General features: G+C 52.4%; 2 protein-coding genes and 1 long non-coding RNA gene across 52 annotated transcripts in view; 1 reads left to right on the forward strand and 2 right to left on the reverse strand.

Annotated features, from left to right (window-relative positions):
- The first annotated feature begins 166 nt into the window (after nt 1–166).
- On the forward strand, nt 167–5,620 carry LOC145510689 (uncharacterized). The gene is made up of 4 exons (XR_014057214.1): nt 167–287; nt 704–809; nt 2,570–2,772; nt 5,384–5,620. It is a non-coding gene; the product is annotated as an uncharacterized LOC145510689 (long non-coding RNA).
- Nucleotides 5,621–6,665: 1,045 nt separating this feature from the next.
- Nucleotides 6,666–9,782, reverse strand: UQCR11 (ubiquinol-cytochrome c reductase, complex III subunit XI). The gene is made up of 3 exons (XM_081502705.1): nt 9,683–9,782; nt 7,282–7,429; nt 6,666–6,821 (listed from the first exon to the last, which is right to left on the reverse strand). Exons 1-2 carry the CDS (start codon nt 9,730–9,732, stop codon nt 7,309–7,311), a joined length of 171 nt encoding a protein of 56 aa, XP_081358831.1. The 5' UTR covers nt 9,733–9,782; the 3' UTR covers nt 6,666–6,821; nt 7,282–7,308.
- A 2,750-nt stretch (nt 9,783–12,532) lies between these two features.
- TCF3 (transcription factor 3) overlaps nt 12,533–16,686 on the reverse strand; it is a 32,833-nt gene continuing 28,679 nt past the window's right edge. For 11 of the 50 annotated variants that reach the window (XR_014057207.1, XR_014057200.1, XR_014057203.1 and 8 more), the window contains 2 exons: nt 14,988–15,211; nt 12,646–14,781 (listed from right to left, as the gene is read on the reverse strand). Coding sequence is in view for 32 of the 50 variants with exons in the window: in XM_081502686.1 (XP_081358812.1) it covers nt 14,639–14,781; nt 14,988–15,211 (367 nt within the window). In the remaining 18 variants the exon portion in view is untranslated. Of the gene's footprint in view, nt 14,782–14,987; nt 15,215–16,686 lie in introns of all 50 variants that reach the window. The other 39 variants (XM_081502673.1, XM_081502674.1, XM_081502671.1 and 36 more) reach the window with 12 other exon arrangements.

The raw sequence follows: 16,686 nt of genomic DNA on the forward strand, positions 1-16,686 counted from the left end.
GCCCCGCCCGGGCCGCGGCCTGCGGCTCCGCCCCTTAACGGCGGCGCCAATCAGTGTGCGTCCTGGAGGCGGGGCCTGCGGCGGCGCGCGGCTTGTCTGCTATGCGCGTGCGCTTTGGGCGGTCCACGCGTTCCTCTTAACGCTAACTCTCCGCTACCCTCCTTGAGTGTTCTTTTCCCCGAACCTCCCCCGCGGTCCTTCTGGTGTTTCGGGATGCCAGTCCAGTGCCGGATCGCCATCCTCCTGCTCCCCTAGTCTCGTCATTGGCATCCACGTCTAGGCGCATTGTAGGTGACCACCCACTTCCACACCCCAAGGTCCACCCGACGCTTTAATGACACCTCAGAACCCAGGCACCAACTTCTTCTTCCGCCTCCTCCTTGGTCCACCGCCTTCTGTTTCCGTGGGCTCTAGGACCTTCTTCGGAAATCTCCCGTCCCTCTTACGTCCCCTCACACTCCCCTGGGCGCTCCTCTGGCTCCGCTGCTCCCCCAGGGCAGAGCCTGGGCGGTCCAGGGCAGATATTTCAGAAAAGACTTCTGAGTGAGTGGCCGAAGCTGTGGTCAGTGCCAGGAGTGAGTTGGGCCTCCCGTCAGGCTTTTCTGGGCTTCCGGCCCCTGGGGGATGGGAGGATGCGGGTGGGAAGGGTCTGGGCTCCCCCGAGGGCAACCAGCTGGGTCTGCACATCCTCAGCTCCCTACAGGTGTAGCCCTGGGTTCCCCTGTCCCTGCTATGGTTGGAGGCGGGGCCTGGGCGGAACCCCAAAGATCGCGGCGGACAGGTGCCACATGTTTATTTAATGTCCCTGGGTAAGTGCAACTTATTCGTTACGTCCCTTTCTCTTCTGGGTTCCCCAAGGCGGGTTACTGGGCTGTTCTCCCACAAACAAAAGGGCAGGCACCCTGATGGGCGAGCGGTCATCCTGTTACAAAGCTGGTTTCGAGCACTGGATGCTCTTGTGCAGTTCAGACCCAAACCCAGGCCTCGAGGACCCTGGCCTTCCACGGAGGGCAGTGCTGGTCACTGTTGTATTTTCTCCCAGCGTGTGTGACTTAATTTCTCTTTTTAAAATCGTAGTTGTAAAGATAGACACGTGCGTTGTAATCAGTGAAAGCACGGGAGAAGACGCTTAAAGGAAAAATTTGTCATCCTTCCTGCCGCAGGAGCCCCCAGCCCTGCTTTTACTTCTCTTGGGTGCACATCAGCTGGAATTACTAGGTCACCTGGTGATCCTGTGTTCTTAATTTTTTGTTTTAATTTTTTGAGAAGGGCAAAACATTGTTTTAAACTTTTTATTTGTATACGATTTTCAAAGGTTACTTTGCTTTTGCAGTTATTACCAAATATTGGCTGTATTCCCCCTGTTGTATAGTACATCTTTGAGCCTGTCTATACCCAAGTTTGTACCTCCCACTCCCCCGCCCGTATATTGCTCCTGCCCCCACTGGCAATCACTAGTTTGTTCTCTCTCTATATATGTGAGTCTGCTTCTTTTTAGTTATATTCACTAGTTTGCTGTATTTTTAGATTCTACTGATGTGAGACAGCTTATAGTAACTTTCTTCATCTGACTTAATTTTGTTATTTTTTATGGCTGAGTAATATTCCATTGTATTGATATATATACACACACAGAGACATCCATATATACCACATCTTCTTTATCCATTCGTCTGTCAATGGACATTTAGGTTGCTTCCATGCCTTGGCTATTGTAAATAGCCAGAGCAGTAACTAGTGCTGCTCTGAACACTGGGGTGCTTGTATATTTTTGAATTACTATTTTTATTTTATACCCAAAAGTGAAATTGCTGGATCTTATGGTATACTATTTTTAGTTTTCAGAGGAACCTCCCTGCTGTTCTCCACAGGGGCCACACCAATTTACATCCCTACCAACAAGGCAATAGAGTTCCCTTTTCTCCACATTCTCACCAGCATGTGTTATTGGTAGACTTTTTGATGATAGCCATTGTGACAGTTGTGAGGTGATACCTCATTGTGGTTTTGATTGGTGTTTCTCTGATGATTGATCATGCTGAGCATTTTTTCATGTGCCTACTGCCCCTTTGTCTAATTTTTGGAGGAGCAGCCAGGCTCTTGTCCACTGTGGCTGCACCCTTTCTGTTTCCCACCAGGAGTGAACAACGGCTCTGATCTTTCCACAGCTTTCAGTGTTAGTCTGCGGGTTTTGACAGTCGCACACGACAGGTGTGTGGTGTCAGATCACAGCATCTGACATCAAGAACCAGCCCCGCCAGCCTCTTGCCCCTCAGGGAAGCTGACCCCAGAGCATAGATAGTGGGCCTGTGGGTGCTACTTGATCTGAGCTAGGCCCCTGGGGTTATCCTTGAGGGACTGCCCCAGAGGCCTGACCAGGAGGGTGGCTGACCCAGGGTGCCAGTGGCAGATGCAGAGGGGAAAGGCCAGGAACACTGCATGAGAGGGACAGGGGCTTGCCACCTCTTCTCCTGTTGGGTGGGCGCTGGCTCTTTGAAATAAACTCTGTTTGCCTTGGCCTACTGGCCCAGTCCCTGAGCAGACACCCTCTCCTGCCCATCTCCACAAGGTGAAAGGTAGAAATCAAACCAGGAGGCTTAAATCACATGAGGACCTTGGAAAGCCTTTCAGAGGCAGTGTCTCGCTCTGCTGCATCTGCTACCATGGAAGGGCTGTCCCAGGCACTGTGGGGTATGGAGCAGCATCCCTGGACCCCCCAGTCATGACAACTACAGACATCCCCAGCCAAGGGTTCCTGCAAGCTGATACAAGGTATGCGTGGCACTCACCTCAGGGAGAAAATTTAGTGAGCACCAAAAATGTCAAGATTAATGGCACTTAATGTACTATTTTAATATTTCAAAATGAAAAAAATCCATGATGAACAAAATGTCAAAATTTTTTACTGAAGTATAGTTGATTTATAGTGTTGTGTTTATGCTGCACAGCACATTTACATGTAGTTATACTGCACACTCAGTTATATGTAGATATATTCTTTTTCATATTCTTTTCCATGATGGTTTATAGAATTCTCTCTGCTATACAGTAGGATCTTTTTGTTTATCCATCCTATATATAATAGTTTGCATCTGCTTGTCCCCAAAACGCCAATCCTTCCCTCCCCACTCCCTCTCCCCCTCGGCAACCACCAGTCTGTTCTCTATGTCTGGGAGTCTGTTTCTGTTTCATAGATATGTTCATTTGTGTCATATCTTAGATTCCACATGTTAAGTGACATCATATGGTATTTGTCTTTCTCTTTCTGACTTACTTTGCTTATTATGCTCATCTCTGGCTGCATCCATGTAGCTGCAAGTGGTATTATTTCATTTTTTTGGATGGCTAATGTTCCGTTGTGTGTGTGTGTATCACATCTTCTTTACCTGTTCCTCTGTTGATGGACACCTAGATTGCTTCCATGTCTTGGTTGTTGTAAATAGTGCTGCTATGAACACAGGAGTGCATGTATGTTTTCGAATTATAATTTTTGGTATATGCCCAGGAGTGGGATTACTGGATCATATGGCAACTTTTTTTTTTTTGGCCACACCGTGAGGCTTGTGGGATTTTAGATCTCCAACCAGGGATCAGATCTGGGCCCTTGGTAGTGAAAACACAGAGTCCTAACCACTGGACCACCAGGGAAGTCCCTATTTTTGGTTTTATAAGGAACCTCCATGCTGTTTTCCATAGTGGCTGCACCAATTTACAGTCCCACCAACAGTGTAGGAGGGTTCCTGTTTCTCCACATCCTCTCCAGCATTTATTAGCTGTAGATTTTTCTAATGATGGCCATTCTGACTGGTGTGAGGTGGTACCTCACTGTGTTGTGATTTTCATTTCTCTAATAATTAGTGACGTTCAACATCTTTTCATGTGCTTATTGGCCACCTTTGGAGAAATATCTATTTAGGACTTCTGCCTGTTTTTCAATTGGATTGCTTGTTATTGAATTGTAGGAAATGTTTATATACAAAATGTCAAAATCTTAAATACAGATTGAACAGTGCTATTTTAAAGTCTGAGACAAAATGAGGAAGATATGCCCTTTATGTGTGTTTTTATATAGTTTTTGATGGTTTATTTTCCTCTCCTAGAATATTAAAGTGATTGAAAAAGTTAGCCTAAATATTGTACTTAATCCAAACCTACATTTATTAGAATTTTACTTTTTTGGCTTTCACAGGAGCAAACTCTGATATTTTCATTAAAACTATTAACTATGATGAAAATACATAAAAACTCATGTATGGCAGGTTCACATATCCTTTTGTCTCAGGCTTTGATGGGGGCCTATGGGACTGTCCACATCTGTGAGTTAGAAATTATTAAAAAAAAAAATCAAGTGTAACTTGTCTCACAATCCATCACTTATAGGTACTTAAGTGGCATCTATTAAATACAGAGATTTAGGTGATGTCTGAAATCACATCACTCCACAGACTATACAGTCCATGGGGTCTCAAAAGAGTCAGACACACTGAGCGACTTTCACTTTTCACTTCAATAGACTGGTTGAGCTTCCTAGGTGGCGTTAGTCGTAAAGAACCCACCTGCCAATGCAGGAGACATAAGAGATGCAGGTTTGATCCCTGGGTTGGGAAGATCTCCTGGAGGAATGCATGGCAACCCACTCCAGTATTCTTGCCTGGAAAATCCTCATGGACAAGGAGCCTGGTGGGCTACAGCCCCTGGGATCACCAAGAGTGGGACACCACAAAAGCAACTGAGTGTGCATGCAGTAGACTCGTTAATATATGTTGGTACCAGGCAGCTGTTTAAAAACCGAGGATGCGGTGTGGGTTTTTTTTTTAATTGAAGTATAGTTGATTTATAATGTTGTGGTAGTTTCAGGTGTATAGCAAAGTGATTCAGTTATACACATGCATGTATATATTCTTTTTCATATGGTTTATTATAAAGTGTTGAATATAGTTCCCTGTGCTATACAGTAGGTCCTTGTTTATTTCATATATAGTAGTGTGTGTATGTTAATCCCAAACTCTTAATTAGTTCCCCCTTCCTGCCCTTTCCCTTTTGGTAACCATAAAGTTTGTTTTCTGCCTCTGTGAGCCTATTTCTTAATGTTTGTTTGTATCATTTTTTAAAGATTCCACATATAAGCAATATTATATGATATTTGTAGTTCTCTGTCTGGTTTATTTTACTTAGTATGAAAATCTCTAGGCCCATGCATGTTGCTGCAATACTTCATTCTTTTTATGGCTGAGTAATATTCCACTGTGTATATATACCACATTACCCATTCATCTGTTGATGGATATGTAGGTTGCTTCCATGTCTTGGCTATTGTGAATAGTACTGCTATGAACATTGGGATCCATGTATCTTTTCAAATGAGTGTTTTCATCTTTTCCAGATATATGCCCAGGAGTGGGACTGCAGGATCACATGGTAGTTTCACTTTTAGTTTCTTAAGGATCTTCCATACCATTCTCCACCATGGCTGAACCAGTTCACATTCCCACTGTCAGTGTGGGAGGGTTGCCTTTTCTCCACACCTCTCCAGCAGTTATTATCTGTAGACTTTTTAATGATGAAGCTGTGTTCTTTCTGAAGTGCCCTGGCCTCCAGGAAATAAACAGTAGGTGAAAAAGGCTGGTGCAGAAAAGTATGTAGCACACTCCACTCCTTGTGTTAAAATGTGTAAAGCTGCTGTGGACTGATAGTATGTGTCAGTATGTCTCCCTGAAATGTGTGTGTATATTGACACCCCAACCCCCCAGTGTGGCTGCATTTGCAGACGGGCCCCCAAGAACACCATCAAGGTTAAATGAGGTCAAAAGGGTGCAGCCCTGATCCCCTAGAAGCAGCGTGTCCGAAGAGTCCCCAGAGAGTTCCCCTGCTCTCAGATCAAGGAAAGACTACATGAGGACATGGTGAGGAGGTGGCTGAACCAGGAACCAAGCCTGTCAGAAGCAAGCTCAGGCTCCAGCCTCCAGAAGCAGGAGAGGCTCACTGTAGCCTCGGCGGCTGGGCCTCTGTTCTGTGGTGGCAGCCCAGGCAGAGTCATGAGGTGGCTGTTTTCACAGAGAGGATGTTTCTAGCCTCCTCTGGGACTTGGCAGGTGTTACACAGTCCATCCTCCTGCACCTGCTCATGTCCGTATCTGTGCCTATACAGATAGGTTCTCAGGTGCCTCCCTTCAAGACACAGAGCCTAGTTCTCCCCCTGAACGAGATGTGGAGGAGATGGCCTGAGACTTCTGAGTGGCTTGTAAAAGGCAACTCCCCCAACCTCACCCACCATGTAGTAAGGAGGCTCAAGTCACACCTGAGAGGTCCACATGGCGAGGAGCCACATGAGGGGGCCTCATGGAAGCCCCAACACCTGCCCACCCCCACCCCCACCATGAAGCTGATGCCTCTGCTGCAACTTCGTGAGGGACCCTCAGCCAGCACCCCTCAGACAGATCACTCTCAAACTCTCACAGTGAGGTAATGTTTGTCCTAAGCCACCAAGTCAGGAGTAACGTGTTTAGGCAGCAAGAGATAAAAACACCATGCAAGTATCACCCACCACCCATCTGAAATGATCAAACCATGTCTGCCAGCCCCTGTGAGCCCCAGACCTGCGCCAGCGCTGCGGCGCTGAAGGGACCCCCAGGTCACCGCACCCCAGCATGAGCACGTGCAGGCGGGCAGGTTTCAGAGTGAGGTTTAATGCCGCGTGTGTCCATACACGAAAGCTATTTCCACCAAAAGAGGAAATGAACTAGTGCCAGGGGCTTCCTAGAGTCCATCCAGAGAGCCTGGGCCGTTCCAGATGCAGATGGCAGGAGGCAGCACAGCAGACGCCTGGAGGGGGGACAGAGCAGGGTGAGCAGATGCCGCTGCCAGGCTCTAGCCCCAGACCTGGCCTTGCCACTTGAGTCTGTGAAACGGGGATGTACATACTCTGGACTGTCAGGTGGGTAGCACAGCGAAAGGGTCATCAGCACTCACGGTAGCACTCCCAGGGAGGCCAGCCTCCACTTTCCCATCTTTGAGATGGGCATACCTCCACCCCGACCAGGCCCAGGCAGGCTGAGGCTCCAGGATGGAGCCCCAAGGGGCCACGCCCACCCCATAGACCCAGGCTGCCATCCTGTAGCTTTGTACTACCGGGCAGAGGGCTTGTGCAGTGCCCTGCCTTCAGGTAGGGTTCTCCAGGTGAGCCCCCCATACCTGCCACCCCAGCCCTGGGCCTGCAGGGAGTCCTGCTCCTCTGCCACTCAGGGATCCCAGGCTACCCCCACTGACTGCTGCTGAAACTCACCAGAGGGGCCTGAGGTTGTGAGTTTAGTTAGTCATCCTTCTTAAACTTGCCGTTGATGTAGGGCACCCAGTCCAGAATCAGTCGCCAGTCAGTGGCCCATACCAGCCCCACGGCGCCCACGGCGCCCCACATGCTCGCTGTTGGGACCCTGCAAGGACAGCAGGGGTCAGGCCTCAGCACCCCACCCACGCAGCTGTTCATCAGGTGTCCGCTTTGCACCTGGTCCTGCCCCATGTGTGGGCAGGACACATCCTGCTGATGACCCCGGGGGCAAGGCCATTCCCATCTGCTTTCATATCGAGATCTACTTAAGGTTTTATTTGAGGAATTCTGCTAAGAAAAGAAAAAGCCCAAGCCCAAGCTTGTAACCATAAGGATAGAAAAAGCTTGCAGGTAGGCATATTAAGGAATGCAGTTTACAGCAGCTCCAACCCTGAGACAGCCAATGGACTGAGGTGAAAGTTGTCAGGGACCCATCTAACTGATGAGACCACAGCACAGAGAGGGCAAGCCATGTCCCTGAGACACAGCCTGCTGGGTGCAGAGCCAAAGCAGGGGCTCCAAGACCACCACACCCCACGTTTACATCCAGCAATGGGCATGGTCAAGGACGTCCCCAACAGTCCCATCTCCTGGCTTGTATACCCCTCTCTTTGAGTGTCAGCAGGACCCAGTCACTCACCCCTAATGAATAAAATATGGAGGGGGGTGATTTTATTTTCTTGGGTTCCAAAATCACTGCGGATGGTGACTGCAGGCATGAAATTAAAAGACACTTGATCCTTGGAAGGAAAGCTATCACAAACCTAGACAGCATATTAAAAAGCAGAGCCCTCACTTTGCCAACAAAGGTCCATGTAGTCATACCTATTAGTCATGTGTGGATGTGAGCGTTGAACCACAAAGGCTGAGTGCTGAAGAATTGATGCTTTTGAACTGTGGTGTTAAAGACTCTTGAGAGTCCCTTGGAATGCAAGGAGATCAAACCAGTCAATTCTAAAGGAAATCAACCCTGAACGTTCATTGGAAGGACTGACTTTGGCCATCTGATGTGAAGAGTTGAGTCACTGGAAGAGATCCTGATGCTGGGAAAGGTTGAAGGCAAAAGGAGAAGGGGGCAGCCAAGGATGAGATGGTTGCATCACCACCTCAATGGACATGAGTTTGATCAAATGCCAGAAGACAGTGAGAGGAGCCTGGGTGTGCTGCAGTCCATGGGGTTGCAAAGAGTTCACGACTTAGTGACTGAACAACAGAATCAGAGCCACCTGCCCTGGACCCCACCGTCCTGGCTACTTGCTTTGGGGCCTGTGGATGCTCACAGAGGGAGGTGACAATGAACCTGACCTCCAAAGGGCACCCAAGTTGATGCTGCTGAGAGTCCCTCGTGGGCCTTCCTTACACCCTCACCACCTCTCCTCCACTTTCTCACAGGAAGACACCAGGGCTCTGAGAGGGGCTGCGTACAGGGTCTCCAGCTGGTGAGCATGTATGGTCCGAATCTCAGACACAACCGCACAGTGCCTCCTGGCGGTGACTGGCACAGTCACCGGCACAGTTCCCGGCCTCCGGAAGCCAGTGTAGAGTGCAAGGCTGCACCCATCCCCTTTAATATTTTACATCAATCTCATGTCATGGATCATACCGTTTTAGTTTTTTCTTCTCCAGGGACTACAGCGTCAGCCTGGAAGGTTCCGTTCATCGCTGTCTCTGGCACCCAGCGCAGTGCTAAGTGAGAGCACACACTGGTGCTCAGTGGGTGCTGCCAACTGAATGAAACCCTGGATGAGGGTGTCGCTGCTCTGACCAAGGCAAACAGGGACAGGTAGACGGTGCCCGAGGGCTCGAGCTGCCTCAGGTGAGGGGCGGTAGGGGTCTCTGGTGGTCCCACCCGACCCCAGGGACCGCCTTTCGGCCTGAGTTGCCCCAATTGTAAAGCGCCACTGTCACTGTCCACCCGAAGGTCCCTAGCAGCGCCGTCGTCCAGGGACAGTCCTCACTTGTCACTCTCCCTGCCAGGGCTCGGGGACACGACTGCCGAGTACAGGCCCCTGTTTCTCAGCGCGCCACGTTGTGGGTTCCCCAATCCCGCTGCCACGTGGGGCAACACCCATTCCACCCGTCTCCCACGGGGAGCAGGGACAGATACAGATGTCGGCTTCACAGCAACGTCAGGCAGAAGCAAAGCCAGGAGCGCACAGGGTCAGTTTCCAGGCTCCAGGAGCTGAGCGGGGGCGCTGGGCCCGGACCGGGTGGGCACCATCGCGGCCCCCAGGTGGAGCGGGTCGGGGGCTCGCCACACGAGTTTGCGCGGGGAAACCACGCAGCCGTTCCGTACCTCAGTTTCCCCATCTAGGACCCGGAAGAACAAGGGGCTCGAGGGCGGGGGCTACGTCCTCACCAGTTTCTGGCCAGCTGGCGGTAGCGCGGGCCCAGGAACCTGGTCAGCATTGCGGCGCCTTCCCCGCTCAGGGTGACCCTGGCCCTGCCGATTCGGGCGCACTGCGCAGGCGCGCTAGCCGCAGCGCGCAGGCCCGCAGGGAGGCTCCGCCCCGTCCCCTCCAGGGAGGGCTGATAGTGGGAGATCTTGAGACCGCCGCCGTTGCGCACGCACGCAGATTCGCAAGCTATTTACACTAACTTCCGGGAAAGGTCTGAAGAAAGCTGACTGCAATGGGCGGGCCCTGGAGGCCGGGCCTTGTGATCACGTGACGCGCAACGCTGGCTCGGCCTCTGGCTGTCAGAGCGTCCGGAAGGTGCGCAACCTGCAATCCGCGGCGTTTCGTGAGTTTGTGTCCCAGTTAGGTGCTAGAATTTTACTTTTAGTTAAAGAAACTGAGACCTGACGGGGAAGGGACTCGCCCAGAGTCGCACAGAGGGGAAGGGTGGCGATTTGAACTCTCTTTTGGAGGAATTGGGCGTTGTCACTGGACTCGCTGCGTATGACACCTTGGCCAGAGAATAGTGCTTCCTCTAGCCTTGGTTTGCTGGCACTAAGTTGTGTGTTGCTCGGAGGCGGGTCCAAAATTGTTTGCACGTTTCCTTTGGGAGATATTCCTCATTCCAGCAGCATGGGGAGGCCTGGCTCCTCGCGCTGTGTGCATTCAGAATACCACCTTTTAGCTGGTGGACCCAGGACAGGTGAGTCCTCGTCATTCTGGGGCTCCAGCGGCGAATGTAGGCTTGGAGATGCGGACTGGACACCGTGGAGTTTGTCTGGCCAGCCCAACCCATCCTCCTGGGATCTGCCCTGGGCACCTCCTGAGACTATAGCCTCAAACCTGACCCTGGCCTCTGACCAAAGGGTTGGTTAGAGACCACGGTCTGGGCACGATGGATGCTCGTTGCTACTGAGTTGGACATTGTTTCTCTGCCTTTCCAGATGCCCTAGGATTTCTTACGTTGGGATCAGAGAGGACCTGAAATAGGCTCTGTCCTTGATGGAAAACCTAAAAAGTGGGATGGAGGGGCCACCCTGAAGGTTGTAGAATCTGAGACAGAGATTAGAAGCCTGCAAAGATGAGCAGACGTGAGCATAGAGGCCTTGGGGCTGCAGGTCCTGGATCCAGCAGTTTCTGAAGCTCTGCCACGTTGCTCCTTGTGCTTAATGCACTTCAGCTCAGGGGGCAGAATGCTTTTTTATTTCAAGTGATAAAGAACAAAAATCAGATTAAGAGGAAAGAAGTAAGGCATGTTGGATGGCTTCAGGCTCAGCTGCATCCAGGAGTCTAGCAAGATCATTACATGTTTTCTCTCCATCTCTCAACTCCTAGTTTCCTCTGTGTTGCCTGTACTCTCTGGTGAACTCTCTCTGAGCAGAGGCACTCAGAAACTCCTGGTTGACATAGAAACTCTGGGTTGACATTCCAGCAGCCCTTGTAGGAAGATAGCACCTCTTTCCCAATAATCTCAGAAAATGCCCCAAAGCTGGTCCTAACTAGCATATTGTGGAAACAGAAGAGCCGGCCCCTCTCATTTAAGGATGTGGGCTAAAATTGGAGGAGGATCCCCAAAATAGAATACCAGGATTCTGTGACCAGAGAGATGATGGATAAGCAAGAATGGTTGCCACCCACCCCCACCCCCAGCCGCCCCTGGGTTCCATGTAGGATCCCCATTTGGTCCTCAGGAAACCGAACTCTTTTCTCGTGTTAAATTCACATTACATACAATTAACCATTTTAAAGTGTAGAATTCAGTGGGCTTTAGTATATGATTGTGTACCCACCACCTCTAATTCCATAACATTGTCATCACCCCAAAAGCAATCCCATCTCCATCGGTATCCCCCCCATCCTCCTGCCCCCAGGCCTGACAACCAGGACCCCACTCTCTGTAGATCTGTCTGTTTGGACATTTCCCATCAATGGAATCACATCCTGTGTGTCCTTCTGTGTCTTCTCTCACTGAGCTTCGTGTTCTCAGGGTCTGTCCATGTAGTAGCAAGTGTCAGGGCTTCATCCCTTTTCAGGATTGAGTGATGCTCCCACGTGTGGAGGGACCACATTGTGTGTATCCATCATCTGTTGGATTCTTTTAAAATTTTTTTACAACTTTACTGAGCTATGTTTGGGTCATATATAAACTTAAAACATACAACTTGGACCTGTGTATTTACCCATTGACCTATTGAGGTCCGGGTCAGCCTGTGACTCTACTGACCTTACTCACCACCCCCCTGTTAAACTAGGGTTGAGGATGGAATTGTGCTCCTGAGGACTTGTTCAAGTCTTGACACCACCCCCCTCCACCTGTGAACAGGACCTTATGTGGAAATAAAGTGTCTACAGATGTGATTGGTTAAGATGAGGTCATGCTGGAGATTTTGTAGCCCTAATGCAATGGCAGGTAAGAGGTGTACCTGGACACAGACCCATGGGGAGAGGGCACCTGAAGATGGAGATGGCGATCAGGGTGATTTGGCTGCAAACCAAGGCACACCCCAGGCCCCTGGAAGCTGTAAGAGGCAGGAAGGACCCTCCTGGGAGGGCCAGGAGGGAGCATGACTGCCACGCCTGAAGCCCCCTGCCCCCCGGCACCCCCCCCCCTCCCGCCAGGCCCGAGCGGAGCTGTTTCAGCTGCCCTGGGAGCCGCGCACGCGCACACGGAGAGTGGCGCCATCCCCGGAGTGCGTATGCCCGGTGCCATCCTTGGCCGGATGTACTCAGACACCCCAGCGGGCATCACCTTCCTCACCCCCCTTTTCATCCGTAAGCACACAACAGCTGAAAGATCAAGGGAGAGCCAAGTATTGTCATAAAATGTCATTTATTGCTACAGTGCTGTTATGTACAGGACAGGTCGCCAAATCGACTCTTAAAAGAGGATCGGTATTAAAAATTCCAAAGAATCCAGCCAGCTGTGTTGAGTTGTATAAAATTATTTTACTTAAATTTTTTTCTTTTTTTTTATTTAAAAAAGTCAGTTATCCTGAGGCACTCAGAGCACAATTTTCCTGTAACTGTGATTCTTACCCCTCCCTCAAGGCTTTTTCCCCGGGCTGGGTTAATCTCATTTTATATATATATATAACATATAAAACTTAAATTATATATGTGATACACAGTTCAGCAATCTGTGGGCCTCAGGGAGCTGCAGAGGGAAACTGAGGCAGCTTACGCAAAGAGATGACCCACAGACCAGGGAGGTCACCAAGGAGTGTGACTTGGTCTTGGGGTGAGAGCCCAGGGGAACCCCAGGAGTCCAGAGGTGGCCCCCCCAAGCTGGGATATCCCACCCGTCCTGGTCTTGGGGTTTCCTAAGCTTCTCATGGGACACCCAGCCACAGGGGCATTCCAGTCTTGGGGACCACGCAGCCTCAGTGCTTGGGGAATGAGGGTGGGAGTCCTAGGGTAGATGCCTGGGATGCTGGTGGTGTGGGGTGCCCACAGCCAGCCTGGGGGTCCATAAGACCTCTGTGCAGGAGAGAAGGGAGGGCAGGTGAGATCCCACTGGGCCTGACTCCATGTCCAGGTGACACACAGAGTGACCAACCATCCTGGACTTTCAGTTTAAGCCTGGATGGTCCCAGCAGTCCAGGTTGAATCAGCTCCCTTGAGCACAGGTGAGAAGGGTACCTGGGGAGGCTTGGGAGCTAGCACTTAAGAGCCTGAGGGCAGCCCACCCTCCAGGGTTGCAGACATGCAGACCAGGGGCCTTTCTAGGCAGGGACCCTGTACACCACCCCACCCTGTGCTCATCAGGACAACCACTTGGGGAGCGGGGGGTTTCTGTGCTCGAGTTCGAAGCAGGGCCTCAGGTCTCCTGGCCAAATAGGTGAAAATGTGCAGGTCCTGAGCCCAGGAATGCTGGTTCTCACAAAGTCCTATCTTGCAGAGGTCCACAGGCTCGAGGCTCAGTGTGGGGCTGACGGGGGGAGGGAGAGACAGAGCTGCTTACAGGGGAGGAACCTTGACCTTCCCAGCCGGGATCATCCCTGTCTCCGCTGAGATTCCCCACCAGGGTGTCGCCCTTCCTGAGGATGGGAATAGCAGATAGGGAAGGGAGGTCCCCATTTAGGTGAGGCCCCCCCACGTAAGAACCGGAACAAGATGGCAGCAACCATCCCCGGGACCAGCAGCTCCCAGAGAGGATGGGAGACCTCAGGTCTACATGAGGTCTTTATTTTTTTTGCCATGCCCCACTGCACGTGGGATCTTAGTTACCAGACCAGGGATAGAACCTATGTCCCTGAATTGGGAGCATGGAATTTTAACCACTGGACCTCCAGGGAAGTCCTGGGGTCTTTTTAATACAATTTTTAATAATCGGGTTGATAATGAAATGCAATGCTCATTTCTAGAAACAGCAGCAGAAATAGCAAGAGACTTTTATACAAAAAAAATTTGTTGCTTACAAAACATATGCAAAAAAGCTAAAAAAAAAAAGCATTCTAATTTTCTTCTATGTTATATATATATATAAAAAAATCTCGTAACTAAGGTTCCTTTTATTTTCCTTAAAAACAAAAACAAAAACGATTAGGCTTAGGCACGATTTGCTGCTGGCTCTGAACAGCTTCTCCCTCCTGTGAGCAGCATGTTTGACCTCACGTTTAACTTAAGGCATCTTTTTTCTCTTTTCTGACAAAGTGTATATATTTCTGGCTTGTTTTCTTGCTTGGTTTCAGGTTCTATTGCCAAAAACAAACAAAAATGCTCCTTTGGGCCCAGGCCCGGGCGGCAGGGCCTAGATGCAGTTTCAGGATCCATCCGGCAGGAGACCTGATGGCCAGGCCCGGGACGATGCTGGCTCGAGGTTGACCTTGGGCCGGGCGACGTGGGGTGGGGACCTGGCGTCTGGCGTGACCGTCTCAGGTAAGACCGAGGTGGGGTCACTTGTCCGGGCCACATTCCTGTCACAGGTGCCCAGCAGGGTTGTGGGCCTCGCCCAGGCCGGGGTGGGCAGCGGACAGCACCATCTGGGGATCTCCAACCACGCCCGATACTTTCTCCTCTTCCCGGCGCTTCAAGCAGGCCGCTTTGGGGTTCAGGTTACGCTCTGAGGGGAGGGGAGAGCACTGTGGGAGAGGGTCCCCCAGGGAGCGAGGAAAAAGTGCGCCTCCGTTTCTCCGCCCATCCGCATAAGGCCGCAGGGGCGGGGATCCGCAGTGGGCGGAGCGCCGGTGGGCAGGGCGGGGGCGGGGTCCGCAGAGTGGGCGGAGCGCCGCCGGTGGGGAGGGCGGGGCGGGGCGGCCGGGCGCCTACCTCGCACCTGCTGCTCCAGGCCCAGGATGACCTGCACGGCCTGTTGCAGGATGAGCAGCTTGGTCTGCGCCTTGTCCGACTTGAGGTGCAGCTGGCACATGCGCCCCAGCTCCCGGAAGGCCTCGTTAATGTCCCGCACGCGCACCCGCTCCCGCGCGTTATTGGCCATGCGCCTCTCCCGGTCCCTCAGGTCTTTCTCCTCCAGGGACAGCACCTCCTCCGTACTGCTGAGTCACAGCACCGGGGGCCCCATTAGTCCCGGGCGGGGTCATGGGGAGGGCACCCGCTGGTTGTGTGGGTGCACACCCTGGGCCAAGCTGCAGAGGCGCCCTGTGCCTGGGTGCAGGCAGGGCCTGGATCCCCACCCCCAGGGTAGACAGGGAGCTAGGGCGCAGTCTTTGCCCCCTGCCTGCTCCCCGTGCTCAGGATGCCCCAGGAAGCAGGGGAGGCCCCGTAACCCCTCCCGGGATGACGACCTTCCCTTTCAGAGCAGCTGTTTGCTGAATGATGGAGCTGGGCCTAGCCAGACCACCTCAGGCACAAGGGGCCTGGGACCCCTGTAGGAAGGCGGTTTCACAGCGTCGAGACCCCTCACCCTGGGCCCCCAGAAATGTCTCTCCCCATGTTGGACTCTGGCTGCCTGACAGCCACCTTGAGTCCTGCGCGCAGGCCCCTGGAGCCTGGTACTTGCACTGTGACTGCTGTGTGGTGGATGTGGTGTCGAGCCCTCCCCAATCTGTTACAGGGCTTCAGTCTGCCACCCGGAGACCACGTGGTCCACACCCAGCTCAGGCCCCCACTGTGCAGCAGGGGGCGCTGGACAAGCCATCTCTGCCTGTTTCCCAGCACAGGGCCAGTCTCACTCAGGACACCCGCCTTGCGGCCTGGGGGGCCCTGTTCTACCTGCCCACCCTGCCCCCTCAGCCTAAGTGACCCCCGTGGGTGGCGGCGGCGGCCGGAGCCCAGGACAAGCGCGCAGACCAAACTGAGAGTCAGGCCTCGGGTCCCCTTTCTTCCCTCAGGTCCTGGTGGGCAGGGGCCATAGGGGAAGAAAGGCCTGGGCCATAGCCCTGGCGTCCAGTGCTCCAGTGCTTGGGCGCAAGTGCGAGGTGAGGAGGGCGGCCAGGGGAGGGGGAGCACGGGAGGCAGAGAGCAAAGAGGCAGGTGCGGGGAGTGTGGGGGGGACACACACATACACAGCGTGACACCCACATCGCCATGGAGACGTGGAAACCTCAGAGCTGAGGGGACAGAGGGCAACAGGCCAGGGCCTTAGCTCCAGTCCAAGCGACAGCACTGCAGGAAAGAAAGGGTTAACAGGGCGGCAAGGGTGGGGTGGGGGAGTTAAGGAGGCAGCTGTTGGGGGGTAGTCACAAGGGGCCCTTCCTAAGATCCTCGCTCAGCCTTTGGGATGGGGGTGAACCCCCCTGCAGGTGGGGCTGATGGGCTCTCATGGCCACAGAGTGCCTGCTCAGAGTGACAGAGAAGCCTGTGGGACCCAGGGGATGCTAGTCACTGCCAGCCCGGCTCTGGGCTTCGTGAAAAGGAAGGGCTGGGCAGGTGGGGGGTTGTCTGGGGTCTGGGGACACAGTTCTGCACTCAAGTGCCCAGGTCTAGAGGGCTAGGGATCTGGAGTCTGTTCTTCCCATCTCAGAGGGGACAATGAGGCCAGGCCAGGCAGAGGGCCAAGATCAGGAGC

The sequence above is a fragment of the Giraffa tippelskirchi genome, chromosome 6 (assembly GCF_054371585.1).
Source record: "Giraffa tippelskirchi isolate mGirTip1 chromosome 6, T2T-mGirTip1v1.2.pri, whole genome shotgun sequence".
Taxonomy (NCBI): domain Eukaryota; kingdom Metazoa; phylum Chordata; class Mammalia; order Artiodactyla; family Giraffidae; genus Giraffa; species Giraffa tippelskirchi.

Coding starts and splice junctions, on each gene's coding strand:
- UQCR11 (XM_081502705.1), bottom strand. CDS start 9,732: ATGCTGACCAGGTTCCTGGGCCCGCGCTACCGCCAGCTGGCCAGAAAC. Junction 7,430..9,682: donor CGCCAGCTGGCCAGAAACTG/GTGAGGACGTAG, acceptor CTGTCCTTGCAG/GGTCCCAACAGCGAGCATGT.